The 27,285-nt window shown below is 32.1% G+C and overlaps 2 protein-coding genes across 4 annotated transcripts in view; one reads left to right on the top strand and one right to left on the bottom strand.

Annotated features, from left to right (window-relative positions):
* LOC145248335 (four and a half LIM domains protein 2-like) overlaps positions 1 to 14,298 on the top strand; it is a 432,228-nt gene extending 417,930 nt beyond the window's left edge. For all 3 annotated transcript variants that reach the window (XM_080110246.1, XM_080110247.1, XM_080110245.1), the window contains exons 7-10: positions 1,975 to 2,149; positions 4,877 to 5,046; positions 8,924 to 9,110; positions 13,680 to 14,298. In XM_080110246.1, coding sequence (XP_079966372.1) covers positions 1,975 to 2,149; positions 4,877 to 5,046; positions 8,924 to 9,110; positions 13,680 to 13,828 — 681 coding nt within the window. In that variant the 3' untranslated portion in view covers positions 13,829 to 14,298. The remainder of the gene's footprint in view (positions 1 to 1,974; positions 2,150 to 4,876; positions 5,047 to 8,923; positions 9,111 to 13,679) is intronic.
* Positions 12,338 to 27,285, bottom strand: part of LOC145248334 (ATP-dependent RNA helicase DHX33-like) — a 105,631-nt gene continuing 90,683 nt past the window's right edge. The window contains exons 18-21 of the mRNA XM_080110244.1: positions 23,931 to 23,997; positions 22,266 to 22,375; positions 16,881 to 16,960; positions 12,338 to 12,459 (exon numbers count right to left, since the gene is read on the bottom strand). Of these exons, the coding sequence (XP_079966370.1) occupies positions 16,894 to 16,960; positions 22,266 to 22,375; positions 23,931 to 23,997 (244 nt within the window). The 3' untranslated portion in view covers positions 12,338 to 12,459; positions 16,881 to 16,893. The remainder of the gene's footprint in view (positions 12,460 to 16,880; positions 16,961 to 22,265; positions 22,376 to 23,930; positions 23,998 to 27,285) is intronic.

Raw genomic sequence — 27,285 nt, 5'->3', positions numbered from 1 at the left:
TTTTATTAAGAAAGTGCTGAATACAAAATTTTATTAAGTGCCGTATACAAAATTTTATTAAGTGCCGTATACATGCCAAAAATGTGTTTGCGCCGTTTTGCTGACGTTGGCTTCATGTTTGGGTGAACAAAATTGAAGCAAATAACAATTTTGACTCGTGAAAATCTTTGTTACAGTCTCTGGTAATTTGAATATTACTTGTAAAAAAATGGGAAAATCTTTCTCAACTAAATTTAATGACATTTTTGGACATTTGTTGTGCATACAGTCGTATCATGGAATTGTGAGACGGGCGGGGGGGGGGGTAGTTGGAGAAAGAGAAAGGGAAAGGTTCTAAAAGAAGGATATTTGCGTACGGTTTTTAATTATAGGGTGATCCCCCCCCCCTCATACACACACAGAAATAAATACCATGCCACTATATTTGGTACAAATAAACTTCAATCTATTTGTTTTTGTCTCCGTTTGTTTAAACTGATATAAGGTGACCTCCCCCCCCCCAAAAAAAAAGTGCCATCCATACTAGTCGTTCATAAAATCATTTCTGCAATTCAATTATATTTAAGGAAAGTAAAAAGTGGATCTTGGTTTTACTTTCAGCAGTCGTGTAACTCTTGTTTCCTTCATTTTGTCCTTTAGTCCTTACATTTTATGAGCGATGTTTCTGACAAAGAGGGAAGAATTGCTGTTTTCTGAGTCAGAATCTATTCCGTCTAACATTTATCATTGGCAACCTTTGACCTTGAAGTAATATTTTCTTTTTTTAGCTCTTTACATCAAGTGGCTTCATGCCTTGTCTATGGCCATTTCCATAAAAATATTTGGTACAAATAAGCTTTGGTCTGTTTGACTTGCCCACCAAGTTTCAACCATGAATGTCCAACAGTCTTTGTTTCATTTCTGTTTAATGAGAAACACACCAGGATCCACTGTGCAAAATTGACACTCTCCTCTCTTTAGACTGCTCTGATTTGGGTATGTTGGGATTGTTTTGATAGACATTTTCTTTGAGATAATTTTATAGATAAAAATTGAGGGTGGGTGGGGAGGTAAAGGTCCATTTAGTGTGAAGCTCATTCAGAACACTCCCACCTACTGATAAGACGACCACCAAAGTGTTCCTGCATATCATTAAACGGCAATAAAACAGTTGGACATTCATGGCTAAGACTTGGTGGACAAGTCAGCCATAGAGTGAAGTTTATTTGTACCAAATATGGTTGAATTGCAGAAAGAATTTTTAATATGCATACTTCTGACTAATCTAACAAACAACAAAATCCCACCCCTTTACTGCTGAGGTCCCTAGATGCCGGAAAGCCTTCTAATCTAATAGTTTGTTTCTTTTGAATTGCTAGACATTAGAATTCCGTCCTAGCCTCCAGCTTCTCTGATTGTCCTAACATGCAGAAATTAAAATGACATCTTAAATTAAAATTTGAAATTAAAAAGATATCTTGCTGCTCAACTCCCTACATAGTGTGCCTGCACATATTTTTAATGTCCATAATTTTCCATTTCAAGTTAAAAAATGGAACAAGTCAAACGTCGCCTTTCCTATTTATCGGTGTCCACCACAGATGCAGACACCGAGATATCATTGCAAAATAAACATCTTTCCATTTGATTAATATTGCTATTGGATGCTGCATATGATTTTTTTCTGCTTCCTTAACTGTATTAACCTACAAAAGTTTAAATGTAATGTGAACAAACATCTCGCTGCTCAATTCCCTACACAATATCCTTTGTTAGATACAATCCCAAATAGCAGCCTCTTACATTCTAAGTGGCAATATGGCTTGTTTGGGGTGAAAAAGAGTGAAAAAGTTTTTAAATTTTTCAGCCATATTTTTTCTTTTTATAATTTTTCGTTCAGCAGAAATTGGTTGTGAAACATGCGTTCATCATTTTTTTTTTTTTTTTTTACATTGAATTCATGTTAAAAAATGTTTTTTTGATTTTATTTTCTAGGATTTGTCTTACAAGGATAAACATTGGCATGAATTTTGCTTCAAATGTTGCGAATGTCAGAAGTCTCTGGTGAACCAACCTTTTGCCCATAAGGACAACGAGATCTTCTGTTCCGACTGCCATGATGAACTGTTTGCAGCCAGATGTGACGGCTGCAAGAAACCATTCAAAGGAGGCAAGTCTATAAATTTACAACATTTTATTAATCAGTTGCGGCGTTAGAGTGAGGGTTGACATTTCATTTCTTAAAAATTTCATTCATTATAAAATACTAGTGAGGGGTACCCGGTGTTGCTCGGTTGTTGAAAAAAAAAAAAAAAAAACGAGACTTTGAGCGCCATCAGTTAGAAGCGAAATCTAAAGTAAAATTTTGTAAGAAAAAAAGAAGAAAAAAAAAACGCTGCATGCCAGGTGCGAACTCGTATAACTGAAAGTTAGTAAACGAATGCGTTATCGATGGACCCACGAGGACACAGGTGTTATCAGGTTGCAAACTTAGCTATTTACAACAGAAGAATGAAATGATGATTCCTACATGTGTGGTTTGTAAACAGCGTCAAAAGCAAGGTTTTTATCTGCCCCCCCCCCCCACACACCCACTTCAAACAAAACGACATTTCTACAAAAAATCAATTGCTTTTTTCCCCAGTTTTCAATATTATGTGTCTGAGAGATACCAGGTTTGTGCCTGTTCGATGCAGATGACAAAAGTTATTAGCGGATCTACAAACACACACACACACACACACACACACTTTATATAATAGCTTTAACGTTTTCTCCTTTTATGCTTCTGAATTTTTGAGACGACAATCAATAATTCGTATTATTTGGATTATTCAAACTACTGTTTTCATCCTGACTATTCTTTTCACAAAGTTTTGGTTGATGTAACCTTCGACCTTCTTCAGCTGTCTCTTGTCAAACTCTGGAATCTTTCTGTAAGTCTCGAGAATCCACACAGAATTTTTAACAGAATCCTTTATCGAATCCATGGAGGTGCCATGCTCTCGTTTCATCAGCCATAATGAGTATAGGGTGGAACGATAAAATTGTTGCCCTAGAAAAGACATGATTCCATTTCCATTTGATGAAAACCGGTTTTCTTTTTTTTGTTGCAGACCATCTACTAGTTTGCCAGTTGTTAACAAATGCTAAAAGCAATAGGAGCCTTCTATCATGTCTGAAAGTTATGCAATGTTTAATGAGCAAGATCGGAGATGCACTGCTGTACAACTGATACTCTCTACCAATCAAAGTTATGACAACAGGACCATTGCCAGCACAGTCAAAATTTTTTTTTTTTTTTTTTTTAATTCAATTTTCACCCCAAACAAGACACAGTGCCACTTTGAAGCAGGGGGCTACTATTAGGGACTTAATTAGCGGGGTCATTATGAAGGGAGATGAGTAGAAAGATGTTTGTTAACATTACACTTGAACTTCTGCATATCATTGCAGTTGGGAAAGCAGAATCCCGGAAGGGAGTTCCAAAGACCCGCAGTTCTGGGGAAGAATGCAAACCTGGATGGTTCAATGCTTGAGGGCATAGCTCAATGCATTGGACGACCCTTTCCTGCCAAGGTTATGGTCTTTGGTGTGGTTTCAAGTGAGAGCCACATCATGCCATCTCAAATCTTTGAAGTCGACTTGAAAGTCAACACCAAAGTGTACTTGGATGTGCTGAAGAGTGTTAATGATCCTCTGCTGCAATCAGGTGTGGCAGCAGGACTTTGCGCTGACCCACAAGTTCAAAAAGATTCAGTGCTACAACTTTGTCCCTTTCTCCCACTGGCCCCATCCCCCCCTGACCTGAACCCACTGGACTACTTCGTTTGGTCATCCGTCAAGTACATAACCTCCCGCAACACCAAAGTCAGTTTGACCACCGCCATCCATCGAGTATTCACTGAGCTCTTGCCATTGCTTGTGGAAAAGGCATCCTCCTAGTTCTGGACCCATATCAAGATCATGTCCAGAACCCATATCAAGGCAGTGATTGAGGTGGTAGATGTCAGCTGTACCACATAATCAAGTTACATGAATTGATTTTTTCAATAAGTTTTAAAATAAAGCTCTAGTGTTGTTTTCTTTAGGGCAACAACTTTATTGATCCACTATATATATATATATATATATATATATATATATATATATATATATATATATATGTAATTTATGCAATGAAATAATGGAAAAGTAACAATAATAATATTAACAATATAAAAACAAATAATGATGAAATAATAATAAAAAGAATAATTTTTGCTTAAATATGCTTCACCACTACATTTCTTTTGTTAACATTTCTTTCTTGTAACCTTATGCATGATAAATATATATATGTATATATATATATGTATATATATATATATATATATATAGAGAGAGAGAGAGAGAGAATGCACTTTTTATTAAAGTGGATTTTGGTGATAGTAAAACTCAAATTTCAATCATTTTCAAATCTGATGCCTAAATTCTGCAATATTCTTTGTATTTTTAATATATAAATTGTGATATCAAAACTATTAATAAATTTAATGATGAATTTTACTTTGTTGTTTAAAACAATTTTAAATTTGCTGCAATTTTATTTTATCCAAAATGAGATGGAATAAACCATTTCTGATGCAAATTGAGATGAAAACAAAAAAAGCCGAATGTTAAACACGCCAATATTTTTCATCAATTTTGGATTAGAAAAACTCAGAAAATGAGAAACAAATAATTAAAAAAAAAAAAGAAAAAACATGATTAAAATTATGATTAATAAATAGAACTTTAAAATTGTTATACAGAATTTATCCATGTTTTTGTAAAAAAAAAAAATTTGTTGCCTTTTTTTTTTTTTTTGTTGATAGAAATCTATTCCTGGAATAATATTTTCCATTTTTGTTTTTAGGTATGAAGAAGTTTGAATACAAAGGCACACAGTGGCATGAAGAGTGCTTTATTTGTAATGTTTGCAAGGAGCCTATCAAGAACAAGAGCTTCATCCCTAGAGAGGAGGAAGTTGTTTGCATCCCTTGTTTCGAAAATAAGTATGCACAGAGGTGCGCAAAATGCAATGGTGTAAGTATATATTCGTTGCAACTTTGGATGTCATTTAAAATTGTGAAAAAAATCGATTATAAATTTCTGAAAAATGTTGATCGTCTTTTATTAATTCAATAAGAATTTTATTAATTTAATAAGAATAGAACATGGATGTTTTGGTTTACTTTTGGCAAACTTCGAATTCTTCTCTTATTTTGTCCTTTAGTTCTCACATTCTATCAGTAATTTTTCTGGCAAAGTGAGAAGAATTGCTGTTTTCTGGGTCCGAATCTAACCATCTAACATTTTCTGTTAGTGAGTTTTTGACCTTGAAGTAGTATTTTTTTTAGCTCTTTACATCAATTGGCTTCATGCCTCGTCTCAAGCGATTTCCATTTAAAAAAAATTATCTTTAATTTGAAAATTTAGAAAACCGAATAATGTTATATACTTTTTTTTTTAATGATTAAAATATTCTTCTTTTTTTTCTTTTTTTTTGCTTGTTTTTTAAGACTTTTAAAAGACTGTCAAAATAGCTTATTAATCGATGACTTTTTTTCTTCTTCATTTTGTTGACGGTATTAACGTGAAAGATCAGCCGCTCATGATGGGAGAAATGTACATGTCCGATGTTGTTGATGGTTAGTGTGAAATTGTGATTGATGTGCATTTGTGTGGTTGGTGCGAATTTTGAATAGAGAAACTTTGTCACATCTTTAAAAACATTATTACGTAGATTGAAAAATTTTACATCGTTTTTTAATTTCATCGTAAAAAAAAAACGTCAAAAGTTCTATGAATAAGTTGTTTTAACAACCACAACATTTTTCGTTGGCAAGTTTTTAACATTGAAGTAGGTTTTTTTTTTTTTACCTCCTTACACCAATTGGCTTCATGCCTTGTCTGGAGCGATTTTCATAAAAAAATTATCTTTAATTTGAAAATCTAGAAAACCAAATATTATATAATTTTTTTTTATTAAATGATTAAAATTTTTCTTTTCTGAAACTTTCATTTCACTTATAAAACAACTTCATTTTGTTGGTAGTATTAACTTGAGAGGGTTGGCCCCTCATGATGAGAGAAATCTACATGTTTGATGCTATTGACAGTTGGTGTGTTGGTGTGAAGTCTGAAATGATGTGTATTTGGATCGTTGGCGCAAATTTTGAATAGATAAACTTGGTCATATTTTTTGAAAACATTATGTAGATTTGAAAATTTAAATTAATTTTTTTACTGACTTTCATTGTATAATAATAAAAAAAAAAAACACTAAAATCTTCTATGAATAAGTTGTTTCGACAACGAAAATTTCATAAAACCAAAAAAAAATGATTTTAATCAATAAAAAAGTATGTAACATTTCTAAATTTTCAAAGTAAACTTATGTAATAACGTTTTCGAAAATGTAACCAAATTTCTGTCTTTTTTATTTTAATTTTTATATCTCATTGTGGTTAGACATTTTGTGAAAAACTTCCAACTTATATTTGTTGCCATTTTATTGTACTCTTGACTAGGCTTAAGTCTTCATCAACTGACTCTTTCTTAGGTCATCGACATTGATATGTAAGATACACTTTTGAATGTTTTGGATAACTGACACATCGTAACATGGCCATACTAGTTGACATGTTGTTGCGTGACACAATTTAAACCTCTACAGTGAGAACGGAAATTTGCTCCATCTGATACACTGCAGTCAGGATCAAGCAATGTTTAGCAGAATTTTTTTATTCATTCTCCTCAAAGTTGGCACAGATGCTTTATTCAAGCAGAGAAAGAAATAGTTGCTGATATTATTTCAAAGACAACTGATAATTATAATTATTTCAAGGACAACTGATAATTATAATTATTTCAAGGACAACTGATACACATGATCAAGTGAATAAAAAAAAACTATTGCCTTAATGACATGTCACACCACGGACCATTGTGAATTGACTTGTCTTTTCCGAGCACCTCTCCATCGACACTATACAAGGAAACGTTTTGAGCTTGCTTTCAGATTATCAAGCCAGCAAAACATCTGATGAAACTTCCTTTGCATATTTGGTTTTGAAAAAGGTCATTTTATTAACTTTAATTTAAATTCATTTAACTTTATATTAACTTATATTAACTTTTAAATTATTTTTTATTCAACAGTTTATAAGTTTCAAAAATACTTTTGATTTCATTGAAAGACAACAGTACATACAAGTCAGACATTTTTTAATCTATTAATGATCTCTATGAAAACAAAACATTTGTTCAAATAATGTCTAATTTACTAAATTGTTCTTTAAACATCAATACCGTGAAGCATTTGTCTACGCGAACATAAAATAGCGGATGATGTAATATGCAACGAGAAGTATAAATTAGAAAAGAATGGATTTTCGTTGATTGATGAATTTGAATTGTATGAAAAAAAAAATTAGTTCAACAATCCACAAAAATGGCAGGTTGATTTGTATATAATTTATTTCAATGAAAAAAACATGCTAGAAAATTCAAAAATGATTTACATAAAGCATTTTACAAAATAACTAAAAGAGTTGGAATGAAAATGGATCTTATATATTATGAAATGAAATATTAAAATTTATTTAAATAAGTAAACATGCTAAAATTAAAAACAAATGTCGATGATCATCATTATTAATGACAAATTATTTTAAAGCAAATATAATTTGGAAATTATAAAAAAAACAATTGATATTGCTTTACCAACTCATTTGTTGCATAAAAAATAATATTCAATTAAAAGAAGTTTTAAACAATTTGATTTGCCATAAATAGAGACAGTAAACTAATCTTTCCTGTAATGGCTGAACAAAACGGATTATTTTACCCAATCACTGATTGCAGCAAATTAAATTGCTTAGTGTAGGTCACAAATAAATAAATTTTTTGATTAATTTTCCAACTGTATTTTCCTTAAAATAATTTACATTGGTAATAGTTTGGATTACCAACATTTGTTTTTATTGCATAATTCCTTACATTTTATCTCAAATTCATAATAAAATGGTCAAATGGATAGACTATAATTTGATTGCTCATAAAATCTCACCAATAAAAAGTGGTTAAATTTTGTTACAAGATTTTGTTCTATTTGTTCCTTATTTTTTATTATTACACTATCGATTTGGTGATGAAATTAATTGTACAAAATTATTGTAAAATTATAACTAATAATTGCAAAGGTATAAACATTGTTTTAGTTTCTATTTATAAAATGATTGAATGTTAAAAACTTTCAATCTTTCAACAAATCAGAAATTAATTCATTAAAAAACAAGGAGAAAAAAAACGTAGAAATATTTTGCAAAAATAAATAAACCATATTAGATAGATGATTGGATATGGCATAAAACTTTTGATGTTGCACGATGACATAATAGACATGGCGTTGCTTTGGATGATAACCAGATGTTAGATACATATTTATGGCCTAATCCCAAAGTTAAGCAACTTTGAGTCTGGTCACTACCAGATTGGTAACCATTTTGGAATACCAAGTGCTGTATATGGGAGGACCTTGACACTTCCATGCAAGAACTGCAAAGCTAATGTCGTCATCTTCCCTGATGGATATAATATGTCGCAATATATGCGACTTTGGATTTAATTAACTTGTGAATTTAATATTCCCATTCGGAGGAAGCCAGTTCAACCTGAATAGGGTGGATGCTGTATAACAACAACAGATGCTAGACATCACGTTAGTTCAATGTATTGATTTTGTTACCATCTTTTTAAAATAGTTTCATTCTCCTGTTTGTTGCATCAAATTTTTTTGTTTTAATCCAAATTAATTTTAGTAGTTAAAAAAAAAAAATCTGAATTTAACGAATTTCAAATGATTTCTGATTTGATTTTTTTTTTTTTTTTTTTTTTTTTCTAAAACGTTTGCTTGCAGGTCCTAACCAAAGGTGGTGTTTCATACAAGGAAACCCCTTGGCATCGTGAGTGTTTTACTTGCAGCAAGTGTGGCAAGAATCTTGCCGGAGAGAAGTTCACTTCTCGTGAAGAGAAGCCTTTCTGCGCTGATTGCTATGGTGATATGTTTGCCAAGAAGTGCTGCATCTGTACAAAGGCCATCATGGGTAAGTCCAACACCTCATGATTTAAATTTAATAACAAAATTACAAACAAGTTTTTTTTTTTTTTTTTTTGAAAGAATATAAAATAGCAATTATCAAAAAGTTTGTTTTTATTTTTCATAAATTTAATTGTCATTTGGTTTGGCATTTTTTTAGAAAAATAATCAGCCAAAAAATTTGATGACTTTCAATTTGTGTTTAACTTTTTATGTAGATAAATTTAAAAATTAATTTTTTTATCACTTGTATTAATAAAGGAAAGTCGGTTTTTCACAAGTAAATTCAGTCACTATAGGAACATGAATCCAGAAACTATACATAATTCCAATGTGGTTAGGCTTAACTGATGCATTTTCCAGAAATTATCAGTCAGTTTCGTTTGATTTCATAATTTCCTACATTATTTCCAATATACCTGACTTTCACAACAACAAAAAAAACTTATACATAGAGGAAGTTGGAGTAAAATTTACTCACATGCAAAAATCTACTGAATACATTATCCAGTTCTGACTGTCCTTGCTTCATTTATTAATTCAGTATTATCGTTCAGCCAATATAACTTCTCTAAGTAAATACCGATCACTTTTTTATGGCATTTTGATTGATTGGTTTCAAACCTATTCAGGGAAAATTGATTAAAATGGTTAAAAAAAAAACTTTTGAAAATATAACATGGTGTCTTCTATTTCTGCAATCACTAAAACAGAAAATAAGGTTGAAACATTCGATTAAATATTACAAATTCATATTTGTAAATAAAAAAATTCCGACATATATTGAAGTATCAGTTTGAATTGAACATTACATGTATTATATACAACAATGTTCTGTGTGTAACTAATTTGATTCCATCATTCGCATCCTGATATTCCAAATTACATTCTCCAAAAAATTAATTCCAACATTTGCTTAAAATAAGTTTCTTTTTTCACTTTATAAATAGGTTCATTATGTTCCAAGAGGCTTATTACAATTGTTTCATATGATTACGCATTTCTGTGATATTTAAAGTTTCCACTTCCTTCAGATTCGAATTTAATTTTTTTTTTTTTCAATTGATACCCTGATATTTGTTTTTTTTTTTTAAAATAATACAATAATTTCATCTTTAACACTCACTATGTCGGTAAATTTTTCACCTTGGCAAAGAATGAAAATATATTGTATCGGAATGAATGTCTTCACAGCCCAAGAAAATCACTAAACTATATACAGGGTTTGGCATGATGGTCTTTTCATGAAAATCAAATCTTATGGTATTGCTGGACGTATACAATTCTTCTTAGATAAGAAAAAAATCCAGGTTGTCCTTGATGGTCGTACATCAAAACAACATATAATTGTGGATGTGCCACAGGGATCAATCCTTGGACCTTTATTATTACTGATATTCATAAATGACCTCTCTGATAAAATTTTCTCGGAGATGAGAATATTTGCTGATGACACCATGCTCTATAACAGATATGAGGGTAAAGCTAACGAACACATATCTAAGGAAATTTCTAAAACTAAGTATTTTAGCGGTGAATGCTTCGACGAACTGCAAGCACTTGTACCCCCTCGACATAAATACCTCCAACAAACCCGACAAGCAGCAAAATCCCACCCCTTCACAGTTGAGATCCTTAGATGTAAGAGAGCCTTTTACTCCAGTAGTTTCTTCCTCAAAACCGCTAGACTTTGGAATTCCCTCCCGGGTTCCTGCTTCCTCAACTGTACTGACATGCAGAAGTTCAAGTGTAACGTGAACCAACATCTTGCTGCCCAACTCCCCACATAGTACCCCTGTAGCTTATGTCCCTGATAGTATCCCTCTACATCAAAGTGGCAATGTTCCTTGTTTGGGGTGAAAATGTAATAAAAAATTTTTTTTTTTAAAGTGGAATAAGGCCGCAACTGGTTGGCAACGTTTAATGCTGCCAAGACTAAGCTGATTTTCTTTAATAATTACAAGAAACCTTCTCAACCACTGATTGTCATGGCTAATGATACACTGTCTAAAAGTACTTCCCTCAAGCTCCTAGGGTTAACATTCACAGGCAACATGAATTGGAACAAATACATTGAGGCAAAAAAGGTAGGCTCTTTCTACCATGTAAAAAGGCTACTCACATCTGAGAGTATCCTGTATTTCTACAAGGGTTGCCACATCTGGGCTGGTGCATCTGCCATTAGTCTCTCGCTCCCAGACGGCTCAAAAAAGAGTCGCCAACCTGTGTCTGTTTTACAAGTATTTCGATGGCAAGTGATTTGATGAACTCTGTGCACTAGTATCTCCTTGACAACAATACCCTTAACAAACCTGACAAGCAGCAAAATCCCACGCCTACACTGTAGAGATCCCTAAATGCCATAAAGCCTTCGACTTGAATAGCTTTTTCCCTCAGACTGCTGCACTTTGTAATTCCTTTCTATGCCTCCACTTCCCTGACTGTACTGACGTGCAGAAATTCAAGTGTAATGTGAACAGACATCTCTGAGCCCAGCCCCATAAATAGTATCCCAGCAAATCTGGTCCCAAATAGTAGCCTCTCACAACTAAGTGGCTCTGTGCCTTGTTTGGGGTGAAATGAAAAAAAAATATATATATATATATACACACACACACACACACACACACAATAACATTGTCTTTATTTCATTAAATATGAAATTAAAACTCAAATATTTCAGATTTGCATTAAATTTGATTGATCCTCATTAAACAATGCAACAAGATTCTCTTACGCTTAAGCCTTAAATTTGAAACATTTTCAAGAGTAAAACTCATTTAATAAATTTTAATTAAAATAAGGATTCTATACATAAGGTTTAGTATCATAGTATTTTGATTTAATTTTTGTAAAGGGACATAAAAGTGGTGCAAAATTGTTCTGGGAATTAATTTTACCCGTCCTAGGACAGATATTCTTGTGTGTGTATATATATATAAGTTTTATTTTTTTATTACCGTTTTATCTGTTTGGTTACATATGTTTCAGATGTTGGACCATGTTTACGATCCAACAGCCTCATCAAACCTTACAGAAATAGTTGTTAGAAAAAAAATAAAATAAAAAATAAAACACATATTTGCTCTGCAATAGTATTGAGCACTCTCTTCAGGTTTTTACTAATTACCAGTTTTACTATATATATATATATATATATATGTGTGTGTGTGTGAAAATGTAGACATTTTTTTTGGGGGGGGGGTATAAAAAAGGAACACATAACAAGACAGCTTTATAAAAAATAGAATGGTTTCTTTATTCTGTGTTAGGCAAAGTTATATTACAAGTTACATCTTTGTCACAGGACATCTGCAGTTGGAAGCTGGATAGAAAGTGGCTTTTGGTCTCCAATGCTAGAAAATAGAAATTCATTTTAGTTTTGTTAAATGACATTAACATTTATTCAAATTAACTCGTAAAAGCAATAACGATAACGTTTGATAAATATACAATTTGCTAACTGTACTAGCATCATTTTAGTTTTACTTTTTTGCACATTGTTAAACTTATACAGAAAAAGATATTTTAATTATAAGGTAGATAACTCCTATCATATTCTTAATGAAAAATATGAGCCCCCCCCCCCTCTTGCTGATTTTTATTTTCAGGGGATTATTTAACAATTGTTCATATTAATACTTTTGGTACTTATGCAGAATACAAACCGTGCTATTTTTTTAATTTTTTTTTTTTTTTTTACATAAGATTTTCAAGTTAATTCAATTTTTACTGTATCTTTTGTTTATTAAACTGTTAGGTGAAAGTACAGAGTACTTTATTCTTTCAATGTGATCAAACTAAGAAAGTTTAAATTTTATTTCTTGATCATTTATCCATTTTTTAACTTGAGATATTTTCCTTTTAATTGAATTTGTTTATTTGTGTTGTCAAAAAAATAAAATAACAGCAAAATATTCGTATCAACACATTTAAAATGTCAGCAATATATTACACAATACAATAGTCAGTTGGCAGGTGAAACCTAAAAAAATATAGGAAGAACTGATAAGAATTTAAAGAAGGATAAATAAAGTCCTGGCCAGAGATAGAAATTGACTTCCAAATTAACCTAACAGCTACTAAATATGATATAGAAAAATAAAATGCATTTTTTTCCAAAACTTTTTCGTACTTACCCAGAATTCATCTTACATAAAAAAACAAAAATAAAAGAAAAATCTATATGATTTACATACTCGTGACACATAGAAAATATCATATTCCAAAAATTATGTAAATTCGTCAAGTAGTTTTATTTTCATAAAAAAATAATTTTTAAACAAATTTTAGTTTTTCAATTGTTTCCTCCCCCTTCTAAGAATAGATTTTTAAAATCTCACACGTTTTAATTATTTGGAGTTATTTCCCTTGTTTCTTTAGCCTGTTTTCAAAATAACGCTGTGAGACAGTTGCTATTTGGTTAGTAAAAGCATTTGATTTTCTTATTTAAAAATAAAACTACTTGATCAGGTTATGTGATTTTTGGAATAAAATATTTTCTGTGACAGAGTTTTCCTTATTTTTGTTTTTATGCAAATCTCATTTAAAAAAAACTCTTTTTTGTTTTTTTTAGGTTTCGGTGGCACTAAGTTCATTTCTTTCGAGGAACGTCACTGGCATAGTGACTGCTTCAACTGTTATAAGTGCAAGACGAGCATGGTTGGCAAGGGATTTCTCATGAACGAAGGCGACATCTTGTGTCCTAATTGTGGACGTAACTGAGGGATGATCCGTTTATTTCTCCTGCTTGAGTTGTAATCTTTTTTAAAAAGATTACCTAATATGATTGTCTCAATTGTTTCCACTCCAAAGTATACGAGTCTCAATTTTAATTCGAAGACTTAGATCTGCGTGTGTTTAGTTGTAAAACGAATATAATTAGACGCTAACTTAACCCTCTTGCTCTCACCCAGCTATTCCTAATAATCTCTTGTCTAGACGATTACGAAAAGTTTCAAATTTTGATTGCATTTGCTGTTTCTCTACACTAAACCAATCTTTAAGATTTAAAACTGTCTTGGATTTTCATTTCTGATATCAATAACATTTTATAAATGAAAACCAGAGTCTTTTTTTTTTTTTAAATGATAATTAATATTCTTTTAATGAAATTTAAATGATAATTAATATTCTTTTAATGAAAAGAGCTGATAGAAACAAAAAAATACTTAAACAACAAAAAAAAAAAACAATGACAGTAGCATCCAAGAAAAGAAAAAAAAAAAACAAAAAAAAAAAAAATCTAATTGTATTAAATTTCCGGCATACCAAATCTACTGATCCTTTAAAAATCTTAAACCTCAGAAGTGCACTTTTATATCCCCGTTCCGTTCAAGATCTTCAATAAAAACGCTGAAGTCTCATTCAGCATTTCTTGAAATTTTTTCGTTAACATTTTGCTTTTAGATGTACATACAATAATATATAAAAAAAAAAAAAAAAGAACACTGTATAAAAAGAAGAAAAAGGTTTCTCCACCAAAAAATAAGAATGTATTGCTCCTTCCATAACTATTTATAACAAGAACATTTTATTCTGCTGAATTTCTTGTTTCTTCGAAACGATTTCGAAGCGGAAGAAAATAATTTGCATGATTTTATCCCCCCCCTTTTTTTTTATCAGTTTTTTTTTTTTTTTTTTTTTTAATATATTTATTCCTCGTATCTTCAAGAAATATTGGTGCTGCTTCTCTGCATAAATGAACAAAAGAAAATTAAAACACCAACCCGCAAATGCATTTTACGTTTAAGATAAATGTGCCTTCTTTTTTTTTTATGCTTTTTGTCAAATAAAATGAAATTAAATTAAAAAACAAAAAAGCCATTTCTTATACCTCCTCCTCTTCCTTTACTCTTAAAATTGGCACTTCTATATTATAATAATGCAAAACTATTGAATTTCAAGTGAAACAAATGGTACCTACATAATTATCAGGTTTCAAATAGTAACATATCCAAAAATTATGAAAAGCGATAAGGTAGAAAAATGATTATTAATGAAAAAAGAAATTTGTGAAATAAAACAAAATCACTGTTCGGCTTAATAAAAAAAAAAAGAGATAAGTTAACCGGGGAGATAATTAAGTTCTGTTTTCAAAATGTCGGACAATGTTTTCAATTCCTCATCTGAACTTTACTGAAAACTGTTTTTCATTAATAATTATTTTTCTACTTTTGTACGTTTTTCGTAATTTTTGGATATGTTACTATTTGAGACCTGATAATTATGTAGGTACTATTTGTTTTACTTGAAATACAGTATTTTTTTCATTGTTATAATATAGAAACACTGAAAAATTTTACAATTTTGGAGAACTCAATGGCTAAACACAAACGAAAAAAAACGTTGATCGGATTTGTGTTCGTAGTGTTTGTGCTTCAGTTTTGTTTTTTGTTTTGCTACTACTGCCACCGTAAAGCACCAAAACCAAAATGTCGGTGCTGTTCGTTCCGTGCCGAAATGGTTGTTGGGAAATTTTAAAGCCTGTTAACATTGTTGTAAAATACCATGCGGGTCACTTGCACTTACGACTTGGCTAGCAGCAAACCCCATCCTTACAGGAGCTGCCAATCTCAGTGACTATCCACCACAATCCAAAGGGTGTTTTTCTTTTTTTTTTTTAACCCTTTTATAATGATTTATATAGTATATGGTTATTTATTAGTGCTGTTGTCACTGGTAAAACTGTGGCGTTGAAAGAACTAAATTGTTACCGATATTTATGGCAATGGGCAGAAATCACAAAAAAAAAAAAAAAATACCAACAACAACACCTACATGCAGTTTTGTGTATAGACTTTGTTTTATTTAAATTAAATAAAAATGTCTAGCATTAATTTGTCTTGTTTCTTTTTTTTTCTTTTTTTTTTAACTTTTTATCTGTATTTAGTAAAAAAAAAAAATGTATTATTTATATAGAGAAAATAGTTTTTTGAAGTGAAATTAAAACATGTATATATTTTCAAGCCTGGAAAGATAGGGTTGTATCTGTTTATTTTGATACTAACTCTCACCCAAAAAGAAACCCTACTTCTAAATTAAGCATTAAAAGATAATAGTTTGGGCCTCAGGCAAACAGATACCAAATCTCTTTTAGTAAGAAATGAGGATTTGTGAGTTAATTTTATCATTGTCTTGTTTATTTATGAATTTTAGTTTCTACAATTAATTTTATTATTTTCTAAAAGTATTTTATACAATCAATATATAATGATGATTCAGTGTTTCTAGAGCCAGAAAGATATTTACCTTTTATGAAGAAAAAGAAATATTTTTTTGACAGTTTACAAAGATAATCTTCAATAATGGAGATTTTCTTTTGACATCCATTTTTTTTTTTTTACAAACAAGATATGTCAGTTCAAAATAAAATAACAGGAAAATCTATCAATATACTTATCAGTGAAAAATATTAATGTTCACCAAAAATTATGGAAAATTATCAAATAGAATTTTAATAAAAAATAAAATTTATGAATTGAAGTCCACAAACTCTGAACAACATTCACGTCAAGTCAGCGTTATAATAGATTGTCTCCTTTCTTCAAATATGAAGATGTCATGTGAGCTTGTGTTTTGGAGTTTATTGATTCAAAATTAGTAATTTTATTTATTTATTAAAATTCTATGCACTTATTTTCCATAATTTTTGGTTTATATTAATATATTTTTCACTGACAAGTATACTCCCTCTTTCTTCACTAAGAAAAAACAGTGTTCCTGCTATTTGATTTTTAAGTTTTGACACTACTTGTAACTCAATAAAAATACATACCTTTTTTTTGTTTTCATTTCTTTTTAAAATATGTTGGAACAGCATCATACAACCAATCCGGATCTACAACACACACATCTCTGCAAAAGAAAATTAAGTTTCATAAAAGTTTGAAAAATAAAATGGTTTACAAAACCTATGAAAAACTTCTTTTTTTTTTTTTCAGATTTTGATGAAATAAAAGTTTCTTACAATAAATTTAAACTTTAAATTCATGCACAAAATTTTAATGTTTTTTTTTTTCTTAAAATGTTCCAATTTACTTGCCTCTCTAGGAAGGGCAGACTTGAACAGTTTTAATGTGAAGGAAAAACAGATTCCCTAAAAAGAAATACTCTGGATTGGGGGCAAAAATACAAATTGCTTTAGTCTAGAAGGATTTTTCTCCTCACTGACCAAAAACAGAACATATACTACACTTTAAATATTATTTACGAGATAATTTTGTAGTTTAGTTGTCACTTGTGGATTAAAATATACCAATTTAAGATTTCTGCTTAAGAAATTAAAAAAAAAAAAAAAAATTTTAACAGTATTTTTATAATTCATTTTCATCTGGAGATAAATCCAGATTCCTTCAAGATAAAAAATAATGTAAATTTTTGCAGCAATGTCAACATTTGCAAGTGGGAGGAAAAAGTAGAACAGTATTTGTAAATTCTGGAGATCTTTTACAATTGCATTATTTTTAGAATCTGTTGGACTTCAAAAGTGGAGATTCCGTTTGGGCAATTATTTTGCCTTTTGATAATATTGGATGTCAGCCAAAACCAGAAAAAAAAAGAAAAAAAAACTTTGGTCTTTCGTCAGCAATTTTGTTAACCAATAAACTGAAGATGCAGGTAAGCAGCCGAAGTTGGTAATACGAATCACACTTGTTGGATTCTATTACAGGGCACCTTTACTTACAACCACCAAGGAGAACGTGTTTATCATGATAGTAACTACAAATAAGTCATTCTTATTTCAAGATTCATAAATTGCCAAAGTAAAATAATACTCGCTGGCATTCAGAGAACGAACCAGCATTATCAAGATGACAGACTGAAAAACAATCCGTATGTGAATGAATTAGGAGACATCACCTGATCAAGAAAAACAAAATATCCACTAGTGATGGGACGATTCCAATATCCCCCCCCCCCGATTCCGATACAATTACCGATTCCGTACTACATTCCCGATTCTGATTCTTTATAAATCTCTAAATATTTAACTATAAAAGTGTTTTTTGTCCCGATTACTGTAAAAACACATCTTAAATGTGCCCATATTTTCTCAAACATAAAAACACACTTGTAAGGGAATGATCTTGAGATTTTAGTCTTGCTGGAAGTTTAAAATCAATAAATATTTATTATTTTATTATTACTACAAGCAGTGGAAGATGTTTCTTAAACCAAAAATCAAAGAAAAAACATAATTTAAGGAATCGGTTTTGGCATGGAAAATAGGCTCAAATTTTTCCGATTCCAATACCCTAAAAAGCTCCGATTTTTCCGATTCATCATCCCAACACTAATATCCACCCTCCGTCAAACTATTCCCCTACCCGATCTAGTTGATAAAATTAAAAGTAAAACCTTAAACTTTTTGTCCATTGGCCTGTCAAAGTTATGCTTTGAGTGTATGTAAGAAGGCAAAAGAGGCAGAGGAAAGCTAATGAGAAGGTGGAGAGAAAATGTTTTTGATTGGATATTTCTTAACAGTTGGGCGTCCATCAAACAACTTGGATCGGAAGGAATGGCGAAAATAAGTCACATGGGTTGGCAATCCACGCCAAGCGGAAGATACGACTCATGAATGATTCCACCGTAAGTCTAGTTTAAAATTCCCCCCTGACTCTTGTTCAACTCTAAATGTATTTCTAATTCAAACTTATTTCAGAAATGTTTCTTTCTTTGTACTCAAAAAGCTGACCAGAATTTCTCACAGTAATATAGAACTCTCATGAAATTTGTGAAAAAAATCTTGCATAATCTTTATGCAAGATTTTTTCACAAATTTTTACTAAAGAATAAAAGTAAAAAAAAAAAATTTTTTTTATTCAAAACTATTTTTTGATATTCAAATGCAGCTGTATTAAAAACGTATTTTGCATATTCTACAGTTAGAAAATTAGTTTAAAAGTGGAAAAAATTATTTAGACAACAAAAGTCACGCGATGATTCTTTGTCTAAAAAATATCGGTTAAGAATACATTCTCAACAAACGGTCCAATAGAAACCGAGTCATTTCTGTCAGACTGGGTTGTCCTGGTTGTTCCCATGCAAAAGTTTAAATATAACATAAATCAACATCTTGTTAACCCTTCCTAGGCATGGTCCTAAATAGTAGCCCCTCATGTCCAAGTGGCGATATGCCTTGTTAGGGGTGAACGAGATTAAAAAAACAAAAAAAAAGTTCTAGAAAAACTTTTAAATCATTTTTTTCTAATTTTTGGTCAGCATCAGATGCAAAGACGTCAAAGCACTTTTGCTTGAAATGCGATTTTCAATTGTAACTAATAGTATAATATGCCAGTGGCATTCACCCTAGGCAAGTTGAACTGGTTCCCTTTGGAGGAGGAAGTTTCATGGGAACATCAAATCCACTAGCAGTCCCCAGTCGCATGCATATCCCAGTCAAGGGAGACGATGACATTAGGTTTTTGCAGTTTTTGCAGGTAGGTGTCGACATCTTCCTACATAGAATGTTTAGTATTCCCAAATGGTCACCCATGTGGTACTGACCATGCTCAACATTGCTTAACTTGAGTGGTCTAACATAAACCGATGTGTCAATACGATCATGCCATATATAATAAAGAAGAACCAAAATCTTTTTCTGAAATAACTGTAATACTAAATATCATTTCTTTAACAAAATCGATTTTAGACTAGAAAAATCTAAAATGAAAATATTTTTTTAAAAATTTGTAAAAGTTTCCATTAAAAAAAAAAAAACGTGGAGAAATTTTTTTTTTTTTAACCTTTTTATCACCAAATTGTACTTTCAAGTCACCTTTCAAAAAAAAAACCTGTATAGGAAATATTTCTTACTCTCATGGTTTGTCAGTTCAACTGGTCTTCAAAGTACAAATCTATGCATGGTTCAACAAGTTAATGAAGGATTTGTTTATGTTTGTGCGTCAGTTGCATGCTAACTTCCATCACGCGTGGGTTTCATGATTATAAATTTATATATATACTAGCATTTCAGCCCGGCGTTGCCCGGGTGTTTCGAGGTGTATGTGTGTATACTGAGCAAAAAAAAAAAAAAGCGGTCAATTTTTTTTTAACTTTGACCCCTATTATCACCCCTTAACATTTATTGTTTTGGGCTCAAATCAATATATTAAGTTAGATCCATGTCCAAGGAACCTATATCTAAAATTTCAAGTGTTTAGACCCAAAATTGGCGGAGGAGTTTGGTAGAGTTCTCAATGGTCAAATCGTTGAACTTTGACCCCTTAACAACCAAATTTCTGGCCGAAAACCAATCACAAAGATTTTCTCAAATCTCAGTACCCTGTATATCAAATTTCGAGACTGTAGACTTAAAATTGACAGAGTTATTGCGTAAGGAAATGTACACAGACATGTTCACTTTTATAGATATATAAAAAAATTCTGGTGGTAAAGGGTTAATAAATTTTAATTTGTTTTGCAGATCATTATTAATGAAGGTTAAATGATCATGAAATGCGTTTGATTAATGACAAAGGAAGAATAGTCAAACGGAAAGAAGATTTTCTATTATAAACTCATTCCCACCAAAATTGGGGAGGGGGAGCATCACTGAAAAAACGTGGGAAAAATTTTTTTTTTTCTTGTTGGTTTTTAGAAAGCATCAAAAGGTGGTGAAATTCTTGAAAGCTGAGACACAAACAACCCTAACCCGTTGTTGATTTAGGTTTCATCTTTTAGGAAGACTCAGAAGGGAAAAAACAAAAATGGACCAACATTCCACTTTATATTCCTTAGATATTTTTACTTATATATATAAACAACAAAAATACTGTGGCACGCATCCAAAATAATAATACAATAAAAAAAAAAGGGGGCAGGCCTTTCTCGCTACTTGATTCTAATTTTGCTTGTCACGTACAGCATTATCCCATTTACTGCATCACCCCCTCCCCCACTAAATACGCTTCCTACTAAAAACCCTCACCTGTTAAGAGCATCCACGTGTTATGTAAAGAAACTGTGAAACGATGTTGCAACCTAAAAACACCCACAAAATTTGTACAAAAATATAATGACTAGCAAAAATAAGTGACAGGAAAGAGCATACTGTTGCTATTTCTATAATCAATAAACATATAAACATATACTACACCTCAATCTTCCAAAAGAGGTTTGATTGTTTTATTTTAGGGCATATCAACCCTTTTTGTGTAATTTAATGTTGAATCCAATAATTTTGAAAAAAGTTTTATACATCAAGTTCTTTATATCTTCAAATATTTATTTATGGAGTTTGGTTTGGTTGTTTTGTTTTGTAGAATAAAATTTTTGTTTTAATTTTGTAGAACATGATTGAGTTTTGCAAAGGGGGGAAAAACCCAATAAAATCAATGTTTGGTGCATTTTAGGTCAAGAAGCCAGTATCTTCAGACAACCTGATTTGGTAGCATTAGATAATAGACATAGAAGAGTTGATTCTTGGAAATTTGAAATTTGGCAGCATTTAAATAGAAAGTAATTTCGGTTTTTAAAATTCTTAGCAAATCTTTATCTATTGAAAGTTTGGAAAGTTATTTCAAGCCAATAATTTTATAAAGAGAGATTAAAACAACAAAATCAGTTATACAATTTGGTTAAAATTCATAATTTAACGACCAAAATGATACCACATAATTAAATTTAACTTTCCAAGTAATTTTATTTTAAATATAATAAATAAATAAAAGACTCCCAGACAACACCGGTTGATATAGTGTGTAAAGATCAATTTCTAACATATTTTTGTTCATAGTGACGTCAAACTCATTACTAAAAAAATGATGAGAAAAAAAAATACAAAGTTATCTATACAGAACATCTCTTTGACCATACTCCGACGACCCATCAACAACACGCACACAAAACAATTAACACAGTTAGGACGTGTTTTTTGACTACCAGCCTCCAGCTATGTAAAGACAAATCAAGAAGATTTGATTCAAGAAAGATCAAAAGGATGGACAATCACTTAAGAGATTACAATTGAAACTAGCATGCCACTCTTGATAGCTGAAAAACTGGCCCATGATAAGGGGATGAATTTTGTTTTCAAGCATGTGGTGAAGCTCTAAAGTATAGAAATAAGTTAATACTCTGAGGAAACCACTTTTTCATAAGTTTGTCAGTATGATATGAAAAAAAACTGAATAAAAAATAAAGAAAATTTATCGCTTACCTCATATAGCATTTTGTTGTTTGAACCAACTCATTGTAGATGACATAGGCAGGTTTACAATTAAATAACGAAGATGATGGGTGGATCGAACATAGTTTTCGGGTAGATAACTGTAAAATATTTTAAAGTATTTTAAATATAAAAAAATGGTCAGGCAATTTTTATTCGAGTAGAAATTGATAAAATTAAAGCAGGAAATATTTTTCTTAAATACTTAGGTTTAGTCTTAGGCAAAGATTTTTAAATATTTTAATTTTGATTTCATGATAAACAATTTCGTATAAAAATCGTACCAGTAACTGGCAAGAGAATCATGAAAGTTCCTGCCACGTTGACAAACCATTGTTAGAATATGGTGTCCATGTCTCCTCTCCATATCTGATGCATGATAAAAAAATGTCAAAACAGCACTAACCCTAGGCGGGTTTAACCAGTTTCCTCCAAAGGAGGAAATTCCATGGGAGTATGAAATTCACAAGCGGTCCCTAGTCGCATGTATATCCTCGTTAGGAGAGATGACAATGTTAGGTTTTTGCAATTCTTGCAGGGAAGTATCAACGACCTCCTACATACAATGCCTGGAATTCCCAAATTGGTCACCCATCTGGTACTGATCAGGCTCAACATTGCTTAACTTTGGTGATTTAACATAAACCAGTGTGTCAACGTAATTATGCTATATAATGATACTGATAACCAGCATTTGGAGAGAGTTCAAAGATTGGCTACTTAAATGATGCAGGGTTTATTGGATCTACTCTACGAAAGCCGATTCAAAAAGGTTTATTTTTTCTCCCTTGAGTGCCGACAATTATGTAGTGATCTGATTTTGGTCTCCAATCTCCTTACATGGTGATCTCTACCACCATTTCCTTACATGTCAATTGAAGCACAGTTGTTTTTTTGCCAAATAAATTGAATTCAACATTCTACTTGACAAGCTAATGTTTTCAATCAATTCTCAAACCCCAAAAGACACCAACCATGCACTCATTAATAAAATTCAGAATCCTTTCTACAATACAATCATATTTGGTACTTTTGTTTATTCTTAACTTGTCCATCAAGATTCAGTCATGAATAACCAACAGTCTTTTTTTTATCGCCGTTCAATGATATGAGGCAGACACATTGGTAATCTTATTAGGATGTGTGACCCTTCATCAAACCTTAAACCCCACCCTCCCACGATTTTTATTTGTGGGGTTATTTCAAAGATAATGCCTATGAAACAATTCTCAAACTATTCCTGGATTTCAGACCGCCATCGCATAGAAGTGTGCCAGAATGATTGACAATTTTGCACATCTTATCTAGTTGTATTTATTGCCCAAAAGATGCCCTTTTTTTTTTTTTTTTTTTTTTTGCATTTGTGAAAACGCATGCACATATTGCATGGGTTTTTACAATAATCTGAAATAAAGAAAATAAAAATTTATAGCTAAATATTTCGAGATTTAAATGGAATCGATAAATGTATCAAGATTGGGAATTTAAAACGGAATTCTTAAGTGTATCGGAATCGCAAAAAAATATTTGGAAATTCTCTCATCATTACTTTGTGCTCTTCTTAATTTCACACAAAATTGCAATTCATTTGCATGAGTTTTATTTAAAAGATTTTTTTAAATAAATAAAAAAAATCTTAGAGCTTAAAAATCTTACTGTTAAATAATTTCCATCTTTGTCAAGCTCAGCAGCATTCATAAAGAAACCACCAACCAGACATTTTCTGAAAGAGACAAAAAAAAAAATCAGAAAGCTGATGCTGAAAGACAGGAGGCGATGCAGAAAAATGATAGAATAGATACAAGGAAAAATAAGACTTATCCAATTATGCTGTTTTAGTGGTTTAGTTTATTCTGTATGACAAATTTGTTAGAATTACTTTTTTACAAAAAAAAAAAACGATGGTTATTATTGTATATTTCCAATACATTTTCTAATTTAAAATTGTGGTAGTTTACTAAAACCAAGGGAGAGAAATCAGTTTGCTATATAGAATTGATTGCTATGGAAGAAACTTTTCTTGCGCAATGAAACATCATTTTTTTTTTTTTTTTTTTTTTTTTTTTACAAATTTTCATTTTGAAGAAAAAAAAGGACAGATACCAAAATAGTAATAATTTATTTAAATTATGAAAACTAAATAAACAAAAGTGTAGTAAATAATGGGCAATCAACGATTCCCCCACTAACCAACAATCACGAGGTTCTTTGCTCAGCAACCGAGAAGGCTAACATGCTTGCCAGTCGGTTTGCCTCCAACTCTACACTGGACCCTTTAAACCACCCCCTACCTGACTTTCCTATGCGGACAGACGCCAAGCTAGACGATCTGGAAATCACCCCTGCTCAGGTGCATGCTATCATAAAAAACCTTGACACTTCCAAAGCATGTGGACCCGACCTCATCCCTGCTGTGCTATTAAAAAAGTGCTCAGCCGAAGTAGCTCCAGTTCTCTCCAAACTCTACAACAAATGCCTTAATGAATCTTGCTTTCCGAGCTGCTGGAAAACTGCTTCTGTGGTACCAGTATTCAAGAATTCTGGCGAAAGAACTGACCCATTAAATTATCGCCCTATTAGCCTCCTCCCACTTTTTGCCAAAATATTTGAGATCTTAATTAACCATGCTCTAGTCCAGCACCTTACAGATGCTAAACTTCTGACCGACCATCAATATGGATTTAGACAAGCCCGTTCCACGGCAGACATCCTCACTGTAATCTCTGAACGCATATACCATTCACTGGACAAAGCGGGAGAGGGCAGAGCGGTAGCTCTAGATATATCTAAGGCTTTTGACAGGGTATGGCATGAGGGTCTCCTCAGGAAGATTAGATCTTACGGTATCACTGGTAGAATACTTAACATAATTAAATCCTTCTTAGATAAGAGAAAAATCCAGGTTGTCCTCGACGGTCGTACGTCCAAACAATATAATATAAATGCCGGAGTGCCCCAGGGATCTATCCTTGGTCCTCTGCTGTTCCTGATATTCATAAATGACCTCCCCGATAAAATTGCCTCTGAGATGGGTATATATGCTGATGACACCACACTCTATAGCAGGCACGACAGGAAAACAAATGAACATATATCTAAAGTAATGGCAGAAACACTAGAGGATGACCTCAAATCAGTAGTGGAATGGGGACAAAAATGGATGGTAACGTTCAATGCCACCAAGACAAAACTGGTTTCATTCAATAATTACAGGAAACCTTCTCTACCACCTATAGCAATGGCCAACAACTCTTTAGCTGAGAGTACGTCTTTCAAGCTCCTTGGCCTAACGTTCACAGGAAACATGAGCTGGAACAATTACATCGAGGGCATTGCCAGGGCCGCTGCGAGGAAGGTGGGCTCTCTCTACCGTGCTAGAAAACTTCTAACACCCGAAAGTATCCTGTACCTCTATAAGGCCACTATTCGCCCATGTATGGAGTATTGCTGTCATATTTGGGCCGGTGCATCGGCTACTAGTCTCTCTCTCCTTGACAGGGTTCAAAAGAGAGTCGCAAATCTGATAGGCCCTAAACTGGCATCAAAACTTCAGCCTCTGTCCCATCGTCGAAACGTTGCATCCCTCTGCCTGTTCTACAAGTATTATAATGGTGAATGCTCTGAAGAACTGCAAGCACTTGTGCCCCCACGACGTGAACACCCTCGACAAACCCGACAAGCTGCAAAATCCCACCCCCACACTGTAGAGATCCCTAGATGTAAAAGATCGTTCTACTCCAGTAGTTTCTTCCCCAGAACTGCTAGACTTTGGAATTCCATTCCAGGTCACTGCTTCCCCAACTGTACTGACATGCATAAGTTCAAGTGCAACGTGAACCAACATCTCGCTGCCCTAATCCCTACATAGTGCCCCAGTAGATGTTTCCCCTGATAGTAGCCCCCTACACCAAAGTGGCAATGTGCCTTGTTTGGGGTGAAAATATAATAAAAAAAAAAAAAAAAAAAATGTAACAACCCATATACACGGATTATTGATTTATATGTGCAAAACAGTTTTTCATATTAAAATGGGTAAATTATTACAATTATTTAAAAAAAAAAAACAATTTCCTGTCCAATATTTTTAAACTACTGCCTTCACATGGAATCTGTAAACATGAATAAATAAAATAGATCTTTTAAATTTAATTCATTGAAGTCTGTTTAAAAAAATATTTTTTGATAGATTGCAGTTACCTTCCCTAGCCCCTGATAACTCTTCAATAATAACAAATACGATAAAACTACATTGTTTGATAAATTTGATTTTTACTTACGATTATTTTTCTACCTTCCTCTCTTATTTTTCAAATTTATTTTTATGCAAATCACTCCAGACATGGTACAAAGCCACTTGATGTAAGAGGCTAAAAGAAACCATTTTACATGACATGTCAGAGTTTTTACTTTAAATGCAATTTCTTTTATATTTGCTGACTAGCCTGGGTGCCCGGCATTGCCCAGGTGTTTGGAGGTGTGTGTTGAGAAAAAAAAAATGGTGGTAGGCAAGCAGGCTCGAACCCGTACGTGGAAGAAGGAAAAGAACCTGAAAAAAATATGACGTTGCTGTTGTGCCTATCGCCGGAAGCGACAAAGGTTTAAATTAAGGCTAGACAATCGAAAAGAGGCGATGACTTTTGAAATATCGGTGAAAAAAAAAAAACGAGCCCTCCCTGTAGAAAAGTGCCCAGTTGAGGGTGAAGGAATTAATGTTCTTAGCCAATTTTTCGATATTTCCCGTCCAAAGGGTCGTGCTTCAAAATGATACTGATCTCGTGAAAATCCGTTGCCTCTGTTAAAAGTTTTAGGCAGACATACATACATTTTCGCTTTTATATTTATAGATGACACCACAATCTATAAGAGCAGAAAGTGGATTTTGGGTTTACATTTATTAGTTTATCCTTCTCTGCTTTCAAATGTTGGTGCAAGGTTCCTTTCTAACTTGACTGATCATCTGTAATGCTCTTTCTTCACCCAATGTTGATGTCTATCGCCTTCATATCTTATT

The sequence above is a fragment of the Euprymna scolopes genome, chromosome 26 (assembly GCF_053919585.1).
Source record: "Euprymna scolopes isolate OS-2025 chromosome 26, ASM5391958v1, whole genome shotgun sequence".
NCBI classification, from domain to species: Eukaryota; Metazoa; Mollusca; class Cephalopoda; order Sepiida; family Sepiolidae; genus Euprymna; species Euprymna scolopes.
The sequence above is the reverse complement of the archived record's forward strand: the minus strand, read 5'-3'. Positions and strand labels throughout refer to the sequence as shown.